This window comes from Zalophus californianus, chromosome 13, assembly GCF_009762305.2.
Source record: "Zalophus californianus isolate mZalCal1 chromosome 13, mZalCal1.pri.v2, whole genome shotgun sequence".
In the NCBI taxonomy this organism is placed as follows: Eukaryota; Metazoa; Chordata; class Mammalia; order Carnivora; family Otariidae; genus Zalophus; species Zalophus californianus.
In genome coordinates, this window is record NC_045607.1 from 8,173,292 (window position 1) to 8,190,498 (window position 17,207).

The 17,207-nt window shown below is 49.9% G+C and overlaps 1 protein-coding gene across 5 annotated transcripts in view; it reads right to left on the minus strand.

The window, feature by feature from the left end:
* The window catches only part of GARNL3 (GTPase activating Rap/RanGAP domain like 3), a 141,852-nt gene continuing 124,645 nt past the window's right edge, over nucleotides 1-17,207 (minus strand). For all 5 annotated transcript variants that reach the window (XM_027614301.2, XM_035723671.1, XM_027614300.2 and 2 more), the window contains 7 exons: nucleotides 15,151-15,217; nucleotides 9,065-9,172; nucleotides 7,465-7,583; nucleotides 6,162-6,300; nucleotides 4,969-5,184; nucleotides 3,607-3,733; nucleotides 1-1,799 (listed from right to left, as the gene is read on the minus strand). In XM_027614301.2, the coding sequence (XP_027470102.1) occupies nucleotides 1,622-1,799; nucleotides 3,607-3,733; nucleotides 4,969-5,184; nucleotides 6,162-6,300; nucleotides 7,465-7,583; nucleotides 9,065-9,172; nucleotides 15,151-15,217 (954 nt within the window). In that variant the 3' untranslated portion in view covers nucleotides 1-1,621. The remainder of the gene's footprint in view (nucleotides 1,800-3,606; nucleotides 3,734-4,968; nucleotides 5,185-6,161; nucleotides 6,301-7,464; nucleotides 7,584-9,064; nucleotides 9,173-15,150; nucleotides 15,218-17,207) is intronic.

The following is a 17,207-nucleotide window of genomic DNA, read 5'->3' on the forward strand; positions in this document are numbered from 1 at the left end:
GAAGCAAGAAACTCCAGGAAAAAAAAAAAAAAAAGATGACAGAAAGAACACACAAACTCATAAAGCTTACAAATTAGTTTAACATGAAAAACACCAGTCAGATCCAACTGACACAAGGCACTCAGCCTGACTCTGCATGGTGGACAGGGGAGAGAACAGAGCTCTGGGGTCAGAGAACTCAGAGTTTCAAATCACTGTCCCTTTCTGAGCCTCAGTTTACTTATTTGAAAAGCAATAATAATAAAATCTAACTCCCAAAACTTTTCACGAGGTTGCGATACAGCATAAGGGGCAGAAGGAAACACAGAGGAGGAACGGCAATGCTGACTACAGCGAGGGCATACCTGGCTATACCTAGAAAGCACTGTAGGCACTCCTCTCGCCCTCCTGCCGTCTGCTGAAGGGAACCAGGCAGCCTTCACTGGATCCAGCGTTTTGGGCTGTTTCCTGCACAAACACCACAGAGGCAGTTGTGCAACAGGCCGACAAGCGAGCTCTCCCCACAGTGTGCAAGGCCCATGAGGAGGTAGGACCCAAACTTCTGTAAAATCTGTCCAGTCAAGGTCATGTCAAACACAGCTCCCTGCACTCCCGGAGAACGCGTGCAGAAGAACCTCAGGGATGCTTTCACGGGAGGAATGATTTAAAGTTTCTTTTGGTGGGTAATTTAGGCAAGAAGAGAGCTAATAAAATGGGATCCGTTAGACTAAAGCCAAAGGTAAATTACCTCCTTCACACAGATTAAAATTTTTACAGTGTCAGTGCAACTAGGTTTCCCCCTTGGATCTCCCGTGGCTAGAGGCTGACATTTCACGGTTTCATTTGCACTTGGTCAAGCCCACGTTTTCTTCTCACTTTGAGGAGGGGGCAACAGAAGGCAAGTGATGACAAGAGAAGGGCAATCATTTGGTTCACGTGGAAGAGCAAAGCAGACCTGAACATGAGAAGGGAATTTGAGGATGATGATTTTGGTGACAAGGAGTGACTATTGCCTGGCTGTATGATTTCAGAGTAACTACAAAACCAAACAAAATAATCTTAAGACTCTTAACAGGCTTTGTGAGACACAAGGAGGGAACAGGAGCTTCTAGGAACTAACCATTCAGCTTTTCTCGAAAGTCTACAGGCAGGGACACAGCTGGTTCCAAACTCAGTGAACTGAAACAGCAACAGGGGCCAAATGTGCAGAAAGAAAACTTATTTATGATAAATTTAAAAAGCAATGGCTTTTCTTTATAAAAGAAATGCAATATGTGACATAAATCAAAACCATAATGAAAAAATAATCTTTCCATCAAAGTATATAAAATACAAGAGAAGGTTGCAGTAAATAAGAATGAACATTTTTGATTTATTCAAAGTCTCAATCTAAAACCTCAATGAAATCTACTACCTTTATTACAAGGGGACTGATGGTTCCTGAACAGAAAGAAACAGAGGTCAAGAAAGATGGCACCGGACATTGGAGAGATCCAAACCGGCCAGGTGTGCAGAAGGTTTGGTCCAGTAGATCACGGGTGGGCTAAAAGCCACATTTTGTTGAGAAATGCTGTCAGAACTGGTTAAAGAGTATAAACCTCCATAAGAAAATGAAAGATGGCAAACTTGATCCGGACCCTGTTTACTTCAGGTCAATAATGTCTTCATCCGAGGAAGCTGTGAGCTGAAAGGGGCTACTGCCCCACACGGGGCTGCCTTCTCTGTCCGCCACAGGGTCCTGGTCAGAGCCCATCGAGTGGTAGCGTCCCTCGGGGTTGGCTTCTGGAGCAGAAGGACTTTCCAAGGAGCCCGTGGTGATCCTAGAAAAGTCACGTAAGGGATCCCTGGAGAGCACTAGTGGCCCGGGCCCCTTCTGTCAGGCAGTTTCCTGCTCATTTGAGCTCATAAAGCCTGTATCCCCTCACCCCCACCCATTAGTGGGGAAAGGTGGGGACATGCAGGAGTCAGCCAGCCCTACCTCATGGGCTGTTGGGAGTTTTATAGGCCAGAGGTGACACATAGGAGGTGTCTGAGGTGTTTTTTACCTTTCTAAAGGGCAAATTGGGATAATGTCACTCTCTGCCTAAAACCCTCCTGGGTTGGGGCTCCCTATGGCCTGAGGATAAGGCTGAAACTCCTACCCACAGGACCACAGACCACAGGATCTGGCCCTGGGGACCCTTCTGCCTCCTCCCAGCCCATCCCACCTTGATTTTTCTCTTGTACTCAGGACACTCTCTTGATAGCTGCAAAACCAATTTGACCAAGTTCAGGGGGTTCATTCATTCAACAAGTACTCATTTGGCCTGTGAAAGCCCCCGGGCCAGCCTTTGGCCACTCAACAGGCCGTGCCTTTCAGAGCCTTTGCCCCTGCGGTTCCCCTCGTTCCTTCTAATTTAATCAAAGCTTGGCTCAATGCTACTTCCTCAGAGAAGCCCTCTTGACACCCGCTTCCCAAAGGAGAACTTCTACCCACGCCCCCCAACTCTTACATTTTTAAAAATTTCCTTACAGCACTTGTCACTATTGGAGACGATTTAATTTGCTCAATTGTTTACAGGTTTATGGTCTGTGTCTCCACACTAGAATGTAAAGTCCAGGAAGGCAGGACTTGCCGCACAGTAGGGGCTCGGTTTGTGGGATTAAAGCATCTGTGAGTGCTGCCCCCTCTCGGCCAGGCTAATGCCTACTCGATCTATGGACCTGGCTCAGCCTTTCCTGGTGTTTGAGAGCCTCCCTGCTCCAGGTGGGGGTTGGCTGGCACTCCTCATTCCTCTGCATCACCTGCCACCCCGGAATGCTGCAATTCCTAGAGTGTTTTGTTGGCCTTCCCCTCTGGCCCGTGAACCCCCCGAGAGTGATCTTCATATCCCCAACATCCAGCTCAGGGCCGGGTGCCCTAAGAATGTGTGTTGAGTGAATTAATGGAGCCTGGACATGCGCCCCCTTACCCTCCATACAGGAGCTTGAGGGACACGGAAGCTCTTAGGGGACAAATCAGTGGGATTTAACAAACGTTCATTGACATGGGATACTGAACTGCCATCCCAAAAGGCTGTACCTGCTCTATTCCCACCAGAAGCATTAGGAGAGGGCCTATGATCTGTCGCTCCTACTAAGCATTTTCATTTAAAAATACCTCTGTCGGGGCGCCTGGGTGGTACAGTCAGTTAAGCATTTGACTCTTGGTTTCAGCTCAGATCGTGATCTCGGGGTTGTGAGATCCAGCCCCACGTTGGGCTCCATTCTTAGCACGGAGTCTGCTTGAGATTCTCTTTCCCTCTCCCTCTGCCCCTTCCACTCATGCTTGCTCGCTCGCTCTCTCTCTCTCAAATTAATAAATCTTTAAAAAAATCTCTCTCAATCTGGTGAGGAAAAAAAAAGAAAGAAAGAAAGAAAAAGAAAGAAAAAAATCTCTCTATGTATTTTTATGAGCATTTGCTGAATCGTAAGTGAGGTTGCCCCCTTGCCTGAGACCCTCCCTGGGCCAGCCTAGGGGTCCTCAGAGAGGAGCTGGATACTGACTGTCTGCCCGTGGCATCATCAGTCAGCAGAAAGGGCCTCATGGCAGTGCTGTGACCCAAAGGGCCACCACCCTGAGCAGGGACGGCTGGGGATGGCCTATACCTGTCACTGCTAGTTGATCTTGCTGTCCCTGGCTTCGGGCTTCCTTGGCTTTCTTCTAATTGCTTCCGGGCTTTTGATTTGGGCTTTGGTGTTCCTTCTGACCTGGGTCCAACTTCATCAGAGAGGCCTAGATTATGGGGGAGAAGCACAGGTCAGAGGTTAGTGCCACGGGGATAGAAAGTGTCTTTTTTCTTGGTTGGCTATTGGTGCATTATTGGGATAGAGTCAGGAAGCATTGATAAATTATATATTTTAAAGTAACTGGTTTTCTTGTTGGTGGAAGGTTTTTTTTCTGATCCTAAAGAATATATATATATTATATATGAAGGAAGGGAGGGAGGGAGGAAGGAAACTCAGAAGGGTCTAGAGGAGGAGAGAAAAATCCATGATCCTACCACTGGAGACTGTAATTCTCCAACTCTGAGGCTCAATTTCAGAAAAGCACAGTGGTTTGTAACACAGCGGCTGGCAGATCAAGCTTCCATAGGGCATAGTGGGTTAAAATAGCAACACGCATACTTTGAAAGCACAATGGAAGGCACCAACCTCTAAGACCGACCGACTTTGCCAGAGTCAAAGCCTGCCCGGTCAGGTGGCCTGCATCCCTGCCCCAGTTGTCGGGAAACAGGACTGCAGGCCCGGGATGCCCTAAGGTGAACTGTCCTTGCAGTTTTAGGCCATGCAGGTCCCTATTAGGTTTCAAACCACTTCTTACTGGTCTAGCACATCACTTCCTTTTTCTTCACTTTGTTTTCACAATTCAGAACAAAAGTCTTTCTAGCAGTCTCGCCTCTGCACGACTATCACGGTACTTCGTGCTTTTCCGGTCTGGTCTCCCATCAGTGTCACCGAGAGAGAAGGATCTACCAAATATCTCACGTCTGTGCCATCCCTACAGACCTGTCCCCGTGGTCTCTGGGCTTCAGGAAGCCATAAGTGAACTGCACCACGAATATCAAAAACAGGGTGAATTTAAACTTTCAAGTACACAAATATAACACATTATCTGAGAACTGGAGGTTGTAAATCCTTCTAGATACTCTCTAGGAAATCCTACATATAGAGATACTTATATTTTAAGAAATTGTGTCAGACTAGATCTACTGTTTTGTAAATTGCCTTTTCTGCTTTTAACCTGGTTTGGGCAGCCTTCCACACCAATAAATACAGACTGACACATCGTTGTTGTGGGTAAACTGTATACTATTCCCAGGTGTAGCTGCACTATAATGGGTTTATAAATCCCTTGTTAAAGGGAAAGTTTCTTTTTTAACTCATTGTTTTCAAGGATGATTAACATCCAAGATGAAACCAACTGGCCTATATACAAACAGCAAAAACACAAAAACGGCCCGCCATTACCCAGCAGTTCCCTGCGCGTCCTGCTGGCTATTTCTTTAATCTCCATGCGGGACAGGGACAGGGAGTGAGTGACGGGAATGGCAGCAATGCCCAGGCCGATGGCCGTGGGCGGGGTGACGGCCTTGGAGACCAGAGGCGACTTCAGAGGTCGTTCGATGCTTCTGCCCACAAGGTTTCTGAGTGGAATCTTGTACAGATTTTTGGACGGAGTTTCACCTGAAATATGATTGAGAAAAGAACATGAGAACTTTAAGCAAAGTCTGTACTATTTACAAGGGTGACTTCTGGTTCCTCAACCCAGTGAGCAGGAAGGAAGAATTTAGGCTGCACGCTGACCTCCCAGACCCCCTTCGGAGCAACAGAGGGATGGTGCCTGATGGCTTTGGTTTTAAGGGCACCGTTTTCACAGGTACATGGCTAAACATGCACCTGCTACGTCTCTGTGTGCCCAGGAGGGGAGAGCACCCAGGAGGGCAGACAGCGGCAGCACCCTGCCTGCTTGGGGTGCCCTGTGCTTCCAGGGGCAGGAGAAGTAACGACTGACGTGGTGAGCAGCCGGGAAAAGCACGGTGCTCAGAGCAAAGTCGTAACCACAGCAAAGGCCTTTGGGATTCGTGAGCAGATCCAGATGGAGTGAAAGCTGGGTGTGCTCCACAGGTTGTAGGACTCTGTCCTTCTGGCTATAAAAACCTACCAGATCATTAACATCCCTGAAGGAAAGACACCTTTGCTGTGGCAAGTTGGAATCTCTAGCCCTCAACTCCCTTCTCCCCGTGGAAACAGTTCTTTTCATAATGCGCTTTTGTTGTTGTTATCACAGGTTTCTTAAGAATGCAACCAATGCATTCAGAATGCATTTTTTTTTAAATAGCTTTAAATAGTGACTTCGTTAGGCAGTAGTCACATGTCAATATTTCAGAATGAACTAGAGAAACCAGAATGGAGGGGCGCCTGGGTGGCTCAGCCCATTAAGCATCTGCCTTCGGCACCAGGTCATGATTCCAGGGTCCTGGGATCTAGCCCCGCATCGGGCTCCCTGCTCAGCAGTGAGTCTGTTTCTCCCTCTCCCTCTGACCCTCTGCCTGCTTGTGCTCTTTCGCTCTCAAATAAATAAATAAAAATCTTAAAAAAAAAAAAGAAATCAGAATGGATTGGAGATATCTATTAATAAGACAGTAAAAATTGCACTTCACCTTCCCCCAGGGAAGAAGGAAACACTGGAGTATCTCGGCCTGGGGGCGTCTGAGGAGAATTATGGGCACTGGCCCCCTTGGAGCTGCCTCTGGACGAGACCTCGTTCACAGCAGTGGTGGCTGTGAAGTATATATCTGACTAGAATGAAAGAGAAAGCATTAGGGAGCTGCGTGGCTTAGAGGCCCTGCACCCATGGCCCCCCCGTCATCACTGCAAAGCCTGCAACGGATCTTGGCTCGGCCACTCTGTCCTTGGGGCATGCAGTGCGGTAACGCACCTGGGCAGCGGGCTTCCAGAGCAAAACTCCTGCACCGCCACCCCAGACCTTTGCTGGGTATTCAGTCCCCCACACTTCCCCTTATCTGCCTCCTGATTCACAATAGAAAAGAGGCCATTTCCCAACCCAGCGCACACCTGCCTAACAGGAATGTCAGGCACCCGCAGCGTCAGACCTGGAAAGTATCTGGGGTTCAGTCGGGTCCACTTACAGATGGGAACACGGACCATTCATTCACTGGTTCAGCAAACACTCACGCACACCCGCCCTGTGCTGGCTCTGGTGGGAACAGCTGGGGGTTGCTGGAGCCGGCTTGTAGCTGACCCATGAGTGCCGATTTTCAGGGATTTTGCAAGTGAAACACAGCCATTATTAAACTTAAATAAATAATATTAAAAACAAAGGTATTAAATGTCAGAATTTGACCATTCCTCATTCTTTGACTATGTTTACCATGATCTGGGTTCTTGAGGTTATTTCTATCAACTTTCACACTGGAAGCTGGACGTCCTAATGGCGGCCTGGCAGGGACGGGGCAGACTGTGGGGCTGGTGTGGGAGGAGCTAGGACAAGACCTCCTGGATTGTGTGCCAGCGACAAAGGCACCTTGGGAAGTCATCTCCGTTCCCGTGTCCCTTGGTTTTGCTCAAACTCTGTTTCTAGGCATGGATCAGGCAGTTAGCCATATTTCACGGGCCACAAAAATCAAGCTGAGGATGGAAAGCGGCAGAGGAAGAACGCGACACCACAAGCTCTTCCTTTTCTGGACTTGGGCTGTCCCTTGGGGCAGCGGGGACCCCTGACCTAACCCAGGCTAATGGCACATTCCTCTCTTCAGCCCAGAGCCTGAGAGCTTCGCAACTGCTACCAGCACCGAGTGACCACACATGAGGGGGGCCCGAGGGGGCCACACACGAAAACCCGATGGGGGTTCTGGTGTGGATGCTCTCCCTCTGTCTGGCACACAAGGGGCCTAACTCCGTGAGACAGCATCCACGCCCTCCTGGAGCTCAGGTGCTACTCACCCTGGAGGCCACGAGCTGCAGCTGCGGCACGACCGCTGTGTGCACCAGGTTCCCGTTCACCACCAGGCGGATCTCCATGGAGTCGGTGGTGAAGGCCAGGAGGTACGGGAAAGCGCACACTGCAAGGCAACGGGGCGCGTCAGCTGCCAGCCTGCTGGCTTGTGGCTCTCGAGGTGCCGGACCGTCCCACAACTGCCCTCACTGCTCCAGAAACTTCCATCTCCCCTCCTCCTCTGGCATGGCCCCCGAATCTGAGAGCGCCTCATTCCTGAGACAGCCTCCTCTTAGCTGCCAAGCTTCTGCTTCAAGTTGGTGAGCACTGCCTGTGTTTCTCCTTGTCCCCTTGTCACTGCGGTTGCATAACCTGGTCTCCTGGAGGCTCACCCGCCCAAGTCCCGAGAGACATTCCCCCCACTTGTCCCCTCCGGCAGATGCTGCTGGGCCCCGAAACCCTGCCTTTCCTGGGTCTTCATGCCCTGTCACTTGCTCCCTTCTCCTCTGTGCTCCTCCTGCCATGCCTGGGCCAGGGCCGGGTCTTCTTCCTCACTGTCCCTCACAGGGCGCCGTGGCGTCAACGGGTTTGTTATCTGTGAAAGGCTGGCCCCTCTTCTTGAAATCGTTTTTACGACACCCTGACTTCCAGGCCCCACAACTGCCCTGGTTGCCCTGGGACCTCCCCGCTTTGGCCTCTTCACTGGCTACTTCATGCTCCCATGCTCCTTCACACTAGCTTATTCTCTGTTTGCTCTCTCCTTGGTGAACTCGCTACTCCCTTGGCTTTACCCGGGGTGACCTACCACACCCATGCCTCTTGCCTTGCTCTCTCAAGTGACCTCCAGTGCTGGGGCTCAAAACCTGAAAGCAGTCTTTAACCCTTCCTTCTGTTTTTGCTTTTTGGGTTTTTTTTTTTTTTTTTTTTGGCCATCTCTCGTCTGTCACCGAAGGCTGACTGGTCCCTCCATTATCTGGATTGGATTTTCTGTTCTCATCTCAAGACTCCAGACTGTTCACCTATACTGTTCACATACTTGTCTTGGGAGAAAACAGTACTAATTCAAACATTCTTGGCTCTGAGCCGACTCTCACCAGGCAGATGCCCAGCTGTGGATCCTTAACCCCAAGGAGGGAAGCACTACCACTCACTCCCTAATATTTCAGTGGCAGGTGAAGTACCTGCGTTTCTGTGATTCTAGATTTTCAAGCTTCAAAATACATAAGAATGGTGCAGAATGCATTATGCTTCTCCAACAAGTCAGTTGGCATTTTAAGGCTGGAGATACTGCTCTCAAATTGTGAGAAAAGGAAAGGAAGGCCCAGAAATGAAATGATAACAGGAAGATCCCCAAGTCCTGAAAACTGGGATTTCACGGCTCTCAAATGCTCACATGCTTACAGCTGGGAGGCACAGGGGATGGCAATAGTCCCCAAAAGGGGAACGAACAGGAAAACACAAAGGAAAAAGAACCCTCTGAGTACTCATCAGACTCACATAACTCATAGCAATCTAGCAGTAAGCCAGCGAGTTTGCTTACATGGGATTGAACCGTTCAGATGGGTCTATGCAGGAGCGGAAGAGCAAAATGATCTAGGTTTTTCTTACCAATCGCGTAAGGAGCCTGGTTCCAACAGAACTGGAAATCTGACGCAGAAGGTTGAACCAAAAAAGAGCCCCCATTAAAGGGGCAAACCTTTTTATAGATGCAACTGTCTGCAACAAAACAATAGCGACTCATTTTTTGTGAGAGACAATGCTTAGAGCTGGTAATTAGATAAATGAAAACACAGGCAACCAGGATAGTGTCCTATCTGCTAGGTCCGCACACGTAGCTGGTGCCAACACCGCCACGACGCCAGGTGCTCAGCCAGGAGGCGGGCGGGGCCGAGCGACACGACTACAGCAAGTATTCATGGCGGCCATTTTGGGAGGATTTACTGGGTGCCAGGCACTGAGCTTTAAACACGTCAGCTTATTTCATCTGAATAACCTTCTGAAGTAGATGCCGTTATTACGCTCCGTATACAGATGAGAAAATTGAGGCCAGGAGAGGTGACGCAGCTTGTCCAAAGTCTCACAAGTACCACACGGGGGAGCAGGGTTTGAACACGGGTGAGCTTGACTGCAGAGAAGGTACCCTTGATGGAGCTCCCCCCAGATGGAGGAGGCGCTCCTGCAAGGTAGATCATGCTCTGAGCCTCACGTGGGGGCTGTATGCTCCCCGCCTCCCCACATTTTATTAGGAAAACTTGAAGCCATATACCTGTGTCACGTTGGGGAACATGAGCCAGAATTAGATTAAGGCCAGCTGAACAGCTGCTCTGTTCCTGGCCTGCTCTGAGCTCTGAACCTAAGTCCAGCGGGTTCAGATCCTCTCCGAGTGAAAAGGTCAGTATAGAAGCAAAGGCTCCTGTTATTCCAGAAGTCCATCATGTTTTAGCCATACAGTTTTATGGAGCTATAATTTACATATCATAAAATTCACCCCCTTTAAGTGTACAATTCAATGTATTTGAGTAGATTTGTAGACAATGTCACAATCTAATTTTATCAACTTTTCATGACCCTAAAAAGAAACCTCATGCCCGTTAAGCACTCACTCCCTTCCCTGGTTAGACCAGAACGCTGTGCCTGCGCTGTGGGAGGGCAGAGGCTGGGGAAGCCGGGCGGCTGGTCAGGGCCTGCATGGGGGCAAGCAGGAGGCCCTCCCAGCAGCTGCTATGGCCCAGCTGAGGCTCCCACCCTGTCAAACCTGTTTGGAGCGTCCTACCCCATCGGGGCTTACGGACTCCTTTCATGTGACCACTAGGCTTACAAAGCAATCGTCTTATATAGTTTAACTAACACAGTGAGTCCTTAGGAGAGGAAGAATGAGCCAAAGTCAGTGCTGTCTTATTTTTGCTACAATGGATTCATTAGGGGAGAAAAAGGCACCTTCAGTCTCAGCTGAAGCCCTTGCTCCCAAGGAAGACAGCCGCTCAGGAAGGGTGGCCCCTCACGGCTGTGCTGAGGCGCCGGCCTCTCCAAGGTGCAGGTGAGGCTGGTACCCCCCTTTCCCCTCGGGCCCGTCTGCTCCTGCTCTCAGGGCTGCACCCTAGTTTGCCCTTTTCCATCAGGTCTCTCCCCCCAGCCCGCAAGCACGCCGCCTTCCTCCACCTTCTAGAAAGCAACTGTTCTTCCTCCTCTGTGACCTCTCTTCCTCCTTTCCTGAACCTTCCCTTCTCTTTCCCCACAAAGGAAAATTCTCTGGAAGGCTCTCTGGACTCCTCTCTCTACTTCCTCTTACATTCTCTCTCATCCTATGCAGTGGGGTTTGCTCCCACTGCTCCCCAGGGACACCTGCTCTCTCATCAAGGTTTCCTGAGGACCTCCACCGTGTGCTCCAGGAGCCCTCTCCTGTTCCTTCCTTAAACTGCTGTCTTTCTTTTCGGGAGATTTCCTTCCCCTGTGGCTGTTCCTCAGTCTGCTGGCTCCTCCCATCTCTCTCCCCACTTCCCAGCTTCCAGTGACTCCGTGTCACTTACATGCTAATGGTTCCCAAATGAGGATCTCCCATGGGCACTCTCCCCTCAGCCCCCAGTGTCTCCAATAGCATATCTGGGAGGCACTGACCTGTCCAGACTCAACTCTTGATCTTTTCCCCCAAACTTGCTCTTCTTAGTTTCCCACATCTCAGTAAATGGTATTCTCCATTCTTCCAGTTGCTCAAGTCCCAAAGCGCAGACTCCCTTCTCTCCCCCCTGGCATATGCCATGTTGGATTCAAGAACCGATGATCTTGGTTCTCATATTTCAAATACCTCTAGGGTCTGACCATGTCTCAGCACCTCCACTGCTGTGTGCTGGAGCAAGCCACTGTCATCTCTCATCACATTGGTGCAGTCACCTGGTAAGCGAACTGCCTTACCTGCTTCTGTGAAGCTGTCCACACAGCCGCCTGAGCGGCCCGTGGTCCTTTTCATACCCTAGGTCTGATCCTATCGCCCCTTTGCTCAAACTCCAGCTGCTCACCAGCTAAGAGGCCCTTCACCTACCAGGCCCTCCCTGAACCTGGTCCTCTTGGGGTCACCTTGAAATACTAGAATGTTCCCTCCTCAAGGTCTTTACACACCTCTTCCGACTCCCTTGAGGTCTTCTCTCCGAGTGCCCCGTCCAGGGAGGTCTCCCTTCTATACCTTCCCTAAATGGAGACCTGCGCCCCCACCTCCTGCCTGCCTTCAGCCCCTCTCCCTGCTTTACGTCCATAGCACATATCACCATTCAACATCCTAGGTACTTTTCTTATTCTGTTAATTGTCTATCTGTCCCCTTGAAAATGTACACTCTGAGAGGCAGGCATCTGTGTATCTTTTACTCACTGCGGAAACATTAGGTCCTCAGTAAATATTTGTAGAATGAGTGAGCTACTCTTCCCTTGCCGTCCCTGCTCAAGAAGGACACAGCTGTGATGTGTTCCTCAAGGCCCAGGTCCCTTATACACATCTCCTCCCCACCCCCTTATCCCACCCCAGCTCCCACCAGGGGACAGCCAACTGCTGGCAGGTTTGAGGGTGTCTGGGCTGGAGGAGACTGAGCTCACAGAGCAGAGAGCACGCTGGATGGCAAGGGATGGTGTGTATGTGCCTTGGGAGCTCAGCCTGGCCCAGAGTGGAGCTGCCCCCCTGAGAAACGGTCACCCGGGCATGGATGAGGTGACCCAGACTGCACTTCAGAGGCTCCTCTGCTCTCCTTTCCAGGTGAATAAGCTCCAGGGACTCCAATTTGACTCCAGAGAAGTAGAGGGCTCTCCCTCCCAATAACTAATATTGGTGCTTTCTGCACCCTAGGACAGGGGGCTCTCAATCAGACTGAACTGATTTAGAAAAGTAAGCAAAGCATGTTTCTTGAGCCCCAGAGCTGTGAAGCACATTCACACTTAAAAGTACTGGCATCCATGCCTGGCCCTCCCCTAAACTGTGAGCTCACTGCAGTCCCTTGCAGCGCCTTTCACTGTTGTGTCTCCAGAATCTAGCATGCGCCTGGCACAGAGAAGGTCGTTTGTTGGGGTTTAAAAAGGGCAGCCTGAATGGGGGAGCTGGGGTGAGGGGCAGGAGACTAAAATGTTGTGGCCCAGGAAGGAGCTAGGAGTCCATGACCTTGCCTCCATTTGACCTTCCCCATCAGGGTGACAGGGTGACAGATACTACTTCTAATTTTAAAACAAATTTCTCTGAAGAAAAGTCCCTTTCTGCATGTATAAAAGCCTATGGTGGTTACAAAACAAACTGGATGATGACTGATGCTCTGATGAATCTGGAATAAAAGGAGGAAAAAAAAGTCTTGCTGTGCCTGGCAATATGTATAATCCTGTTTAATCTTCACAGCAGACATGAGAGGTAGGTTCTGTATTCTTCACATTACTCATCTGGAAGTTAAGACTTAGGTTAAATGTGGTCATACGGAGAATCAATGGTACTTATGTGAGCATTTCTAGTTTCCTTGTGTGATTATCTTTAAAACTCCATCAGCAAACAGAGTTCACCTTAGTATTGAAATTTATTATTTGCATTAAAGGTGAATCATTATTGCGTGCTAAGGTCACGGCCAAATTTTCTTTCTTGTTTTAAGTAAAGACTGACTCTGATATTCAAGATAGAGATTCATTATAAGAAAATAAGATCCTCAATATACTGAACTATTTATACTTTTCTCCCCTGAAATTGATCTTGCAAATACATTTTTCTCTAAGAACATGTAACTGGGAGTTATAATTTCTATTATATAATATTTTCATCTTTAACACATCTGAGAGAAAAGTCTCGTTATATGAAACTCTGAGTTTATAAAGGTGGTTTTTTACTTGGTTTTGTTTTTTAACGGAAATAGAAAAGAAACTGATGAAAATCAGCTGCAAATCTTGCGGGGAGCAAGATCATTCTATAGCACCTTACTGACAGGGGCCTTCAGGGCACAGTTGTCTGGACAGAAGCGGGCAAGCGCAGCGTGCCCTGTGTGTGGGGGAATGGGTACAGAAGTGGCCTGGGAGACTCTGGGCAAAACCAGCTGGTTCTCTGGGCATGTTCACCAGGGACGCACCAGCCTGCTGGGAGAAGGAGGGAGATGGAAAAGGAAAACCAGATTCCTGACCCAGAGAAATGGAAGCAAGTGGCATAGTTTGGGGAACACGCAGGCAGGTCTGGGAACCTCTGGGATTCCCAAGGCCTTGACCCATGTAGCATCTAAACACACAGAGCTTATTACCTTCTGATGGCTTGGTGGGTCTGGGAAAACAGAAACACGCATACACCGATCCCATTTGAGATGAAACCAGAGCCTGAAGCCAGGACACCAGCAAAGCCAGGGGAAGTGAAAGTTCCTGGGGCTCCTCAAGCCAGAGAGGCCGCTTGAACCACACCTGCCAGAGCGCTAGGCCACTGCCGCCCTCAGGACAGCTGCCTGCTCAGGTCCATAAGCTTCCAGTGGGGTACAGGGAGGATGTCACACACCTTTGTTTCCATGTTCCTTCCCTTTCCAGTTCGGGACTAATCATCCCAACCTGATAACCTGCTCTATCTTTCTGTTCTGATCTTCTCTCCCACCTAAAAATCCCTCCATCCTTTTAAGCAGTTAGAAGAAAAAAAAAATCGACACTAGTTTGTAAAGCATCCCGCCACACGTTTTTCCTCCCAAATTTTTCAATAAAGTGGAAAGACAACATGTGAAACTGTGAAAGAGATAAAGAGATCTTATAGAAGTGACCCCCTCCACTCCACTGGGCCCTGTAACCTGGGAGCCATGGGGCCCAGGAACCCCGCGGGAGAGCAGGCAGCGGGCCGTTCAGCCCCCTCACCACTGGGCTATCAAATCTCACATCTCAAAAGATGATTTTTACCAAACACATTTCTCTGCTAGTAATTAGCTCTCCCATACTTATTAATCAAAGATTAATGGAAGTATCAGCCCCATGTGTATGGAAATCAATACAATTCTAGGCTGGAAGAATACGTTTTGTTGTTTTAGTTACACTGGGCAGGCTTATCCAGGAAAATATCTTACTACTTTTAGTCTTAAAAGGATCCTTTTTATTGTAGTATTTTATTTTATTTTATTGTAGTATCATATTAGCTTTTGAAATGCTGAAAATCCTTGAAGACCCTCTTTGATGCGTTTGATCTGGTCTGCCTGAAACCCACCGGCCCCAGGCCAATGCAGGTGAGGCTGGATACGCCAGGTTGAGGCTGATTTCTTTAACAGCCTGGGAGCAGCAAAGAGTGCAATAGTACCTGGTTAAAATTTGGGGTGCTGGGGCCAAGAGGGCCCCAACTGTGAATGCTGGGTCTGCTGCTTTGTAGCTGCATGATCCCAAGATAGGCAGTTCACCTCTCCAGGCCTCAGGGACCTTATCTCCAAACCTCAGGTAGTAACAGTAGGTGAGAATTCAGTGAAACAGTCACTGGATCTACTGAGCACAGCGCCTGGCACATGGTAAGGGCTCCCTAAATGGAGGCCACTGTCAGCACCCTGTAACCTGGAGACAGTGCCATAGGCAGGCCCATCTCACCAGGAGGGCTGGGAGATCCAGGTCGGAATGCCATTTTTAGATGCTCCCTGAAGTGCAATTAAGGTCGCAGGAACAAGGCACCAGGTAAATAAATGTAGGTCTGGCCCCCTTTAAATTGCCCAGGAAAAGAGCAGGTAATTTTAGCAACTTACAGTTGTAACATAAGAGCAGCCCGGCCTCTCCATCCTCGTACACATCAATAGCTGCCACAAAATTAACCTGAAATGATAAAGGCAGTGGTGGTGGGCAGGCTGGACAGGACACGGTTGAAAGACTTTCTAAAGTTCAAGGCTTTGGCGGGGCGGGGGTGGGGGGAGGGCTCTCAGGTGCTGTGGGGTCACTTCCACCTTGGGCGACCATGATTATAATGCACAGAACCGGCTTGCCTTCCTTTCCCTACTGGGACTTTGTCACCATCTTTTCCACCTGTGGAGGAGCTCTCGGGAGATGGGCATCTGCACTCTCTCTGACAACAGGACCCCTATTTGGGTAGTGTGCTCTGGTTCCCAAAGCTTCCTTGCAGGACGAGTTCAGTTCACTCGCACACGGACCTGGGGAGTACGTGCTGTTCCTCCTACTTCACAGGTGAGGGAAGTGAGACGCAGAGACGCGAAGTTGTAAGTGTTGTTGTAAGTGCCGCTGCCGAGGCTTGAACGGGGCGGCTCTTGGCGACCTTACCCACTCTCACATCTCAGCTATAATGGGCAGTGGCACGGCCTCTGAACCACCGGGCCAGGTCTTCGTTTCTATTCTCTCGCTCTCCCGCACTTGGAGGGAGGCAGCAGGACACCACGGAGAGGGCGTCAGAAGGCCTAGTTCCATCTTCTGTTCCTAGTTCCGGGCAAACTTACCTCCCTGAACATCCTGTCCACACCACTGTCTGCCTCTGTGGCTCGTGGCAAATGGCTTAACCTCCGCCCATGGGTCTTGGCCTGTAAAACTGGCGTGAGGACAACTTTGCTGACTGTAATGAGAACTCCACTCCAAGGGTTTCTAGGAGGGCCTGACACTGCCTGGTCAGCACTGTGAGCATCTTCCTCTCCCGCATGACTAGTTTCCTCCCAAACCTCCTCCTTTTGTGAGCAGAGCTAGTCCTGACGCAGTTCGCCTCTCCAGCTCCTTCCGGAGTCGATGCTGCCCAGGCCCGCCTGGGCTCCTCCGGCAGACCCTCCGCCGGCTTCCTCCTTACTGCTGTCACGGTCGCTGTGCTGATCCCCTGCTGGCTACCCTCAGTATGGGGTATTCCTCCCACTTCACCTAGCACGGGGCCTCTGCCTTGGCTCCGACCTCCCTCCGATGGTACACTATCCCCTCCCCTCCCTCATCATCTGGCACAGTCCCGGGTGCCATTCAGCACGCAGAAATGAATGAGTAAGGCAGGGTTTCGCCCCTCAAGAAAAACCAGAAAAGCATATAAATACGTGAAACAAGGTACAATGAGACAAATGCCACAAGCAAGAGCTGTGGGTGCTTTGGGGCGGGCGGCAGACCTTGAGGCTCAGAGGTCAAATGTCAACTCTGGGAGCAGAAAGACTTGGGGATCGAATCCCAGATAATTCCTCCCCTGCTATATATCATACTGCTCTATTTTAATGATCTGCATAGTGTGTGTTGCTGTCTGATGTTCACTTATTTGTCTGTTTATCAGAGCCCCCACCCACCCCCTGCCCCGAGTAGAACATAAGCTTCGTGAACAGAGGCCTCGCCCGTGCTGTTCACTGTCACGCACTCAGCACCTGCCCTGGGCCTGGCACGTGGCAGGAGCAGAATAAATCCTCGGTGAATGCATGACTGAATAAAGGAAATCCTAGCTCTGTCACTTTACAGGTGTGTGCCTTAGGGCCCCTGTTCAACCTCGCAGAGCCTCAGTTTCTCCATTTGTAAAAGGAAAGATAAGAAGGACATCTGCCCCTGTGGGGGCTGAGGATTCCATGAGGCCACTTACGGAAGCACCTAGCACAGGGCCTGCTACTTGGGAAATGCTCAGTAAATGTCAGCTGACAGCACAGCCCAGCTGTGGAACCGGCACCAAGGGGGTATGTGATGCGAGGGAGCAGCCTTTGAACTCTCTGGTCCCAAAGGGAGACTTCCTGTCCCCACCACTTTGACTTATAATCATTTTCTCCTCAGATGTCCCAGTACTTGTCAGTTGGATGACACTTACCCAGCCAGAGGGGGGACGGGGGGCCAAGTGCTGTCAGCTTTGTAG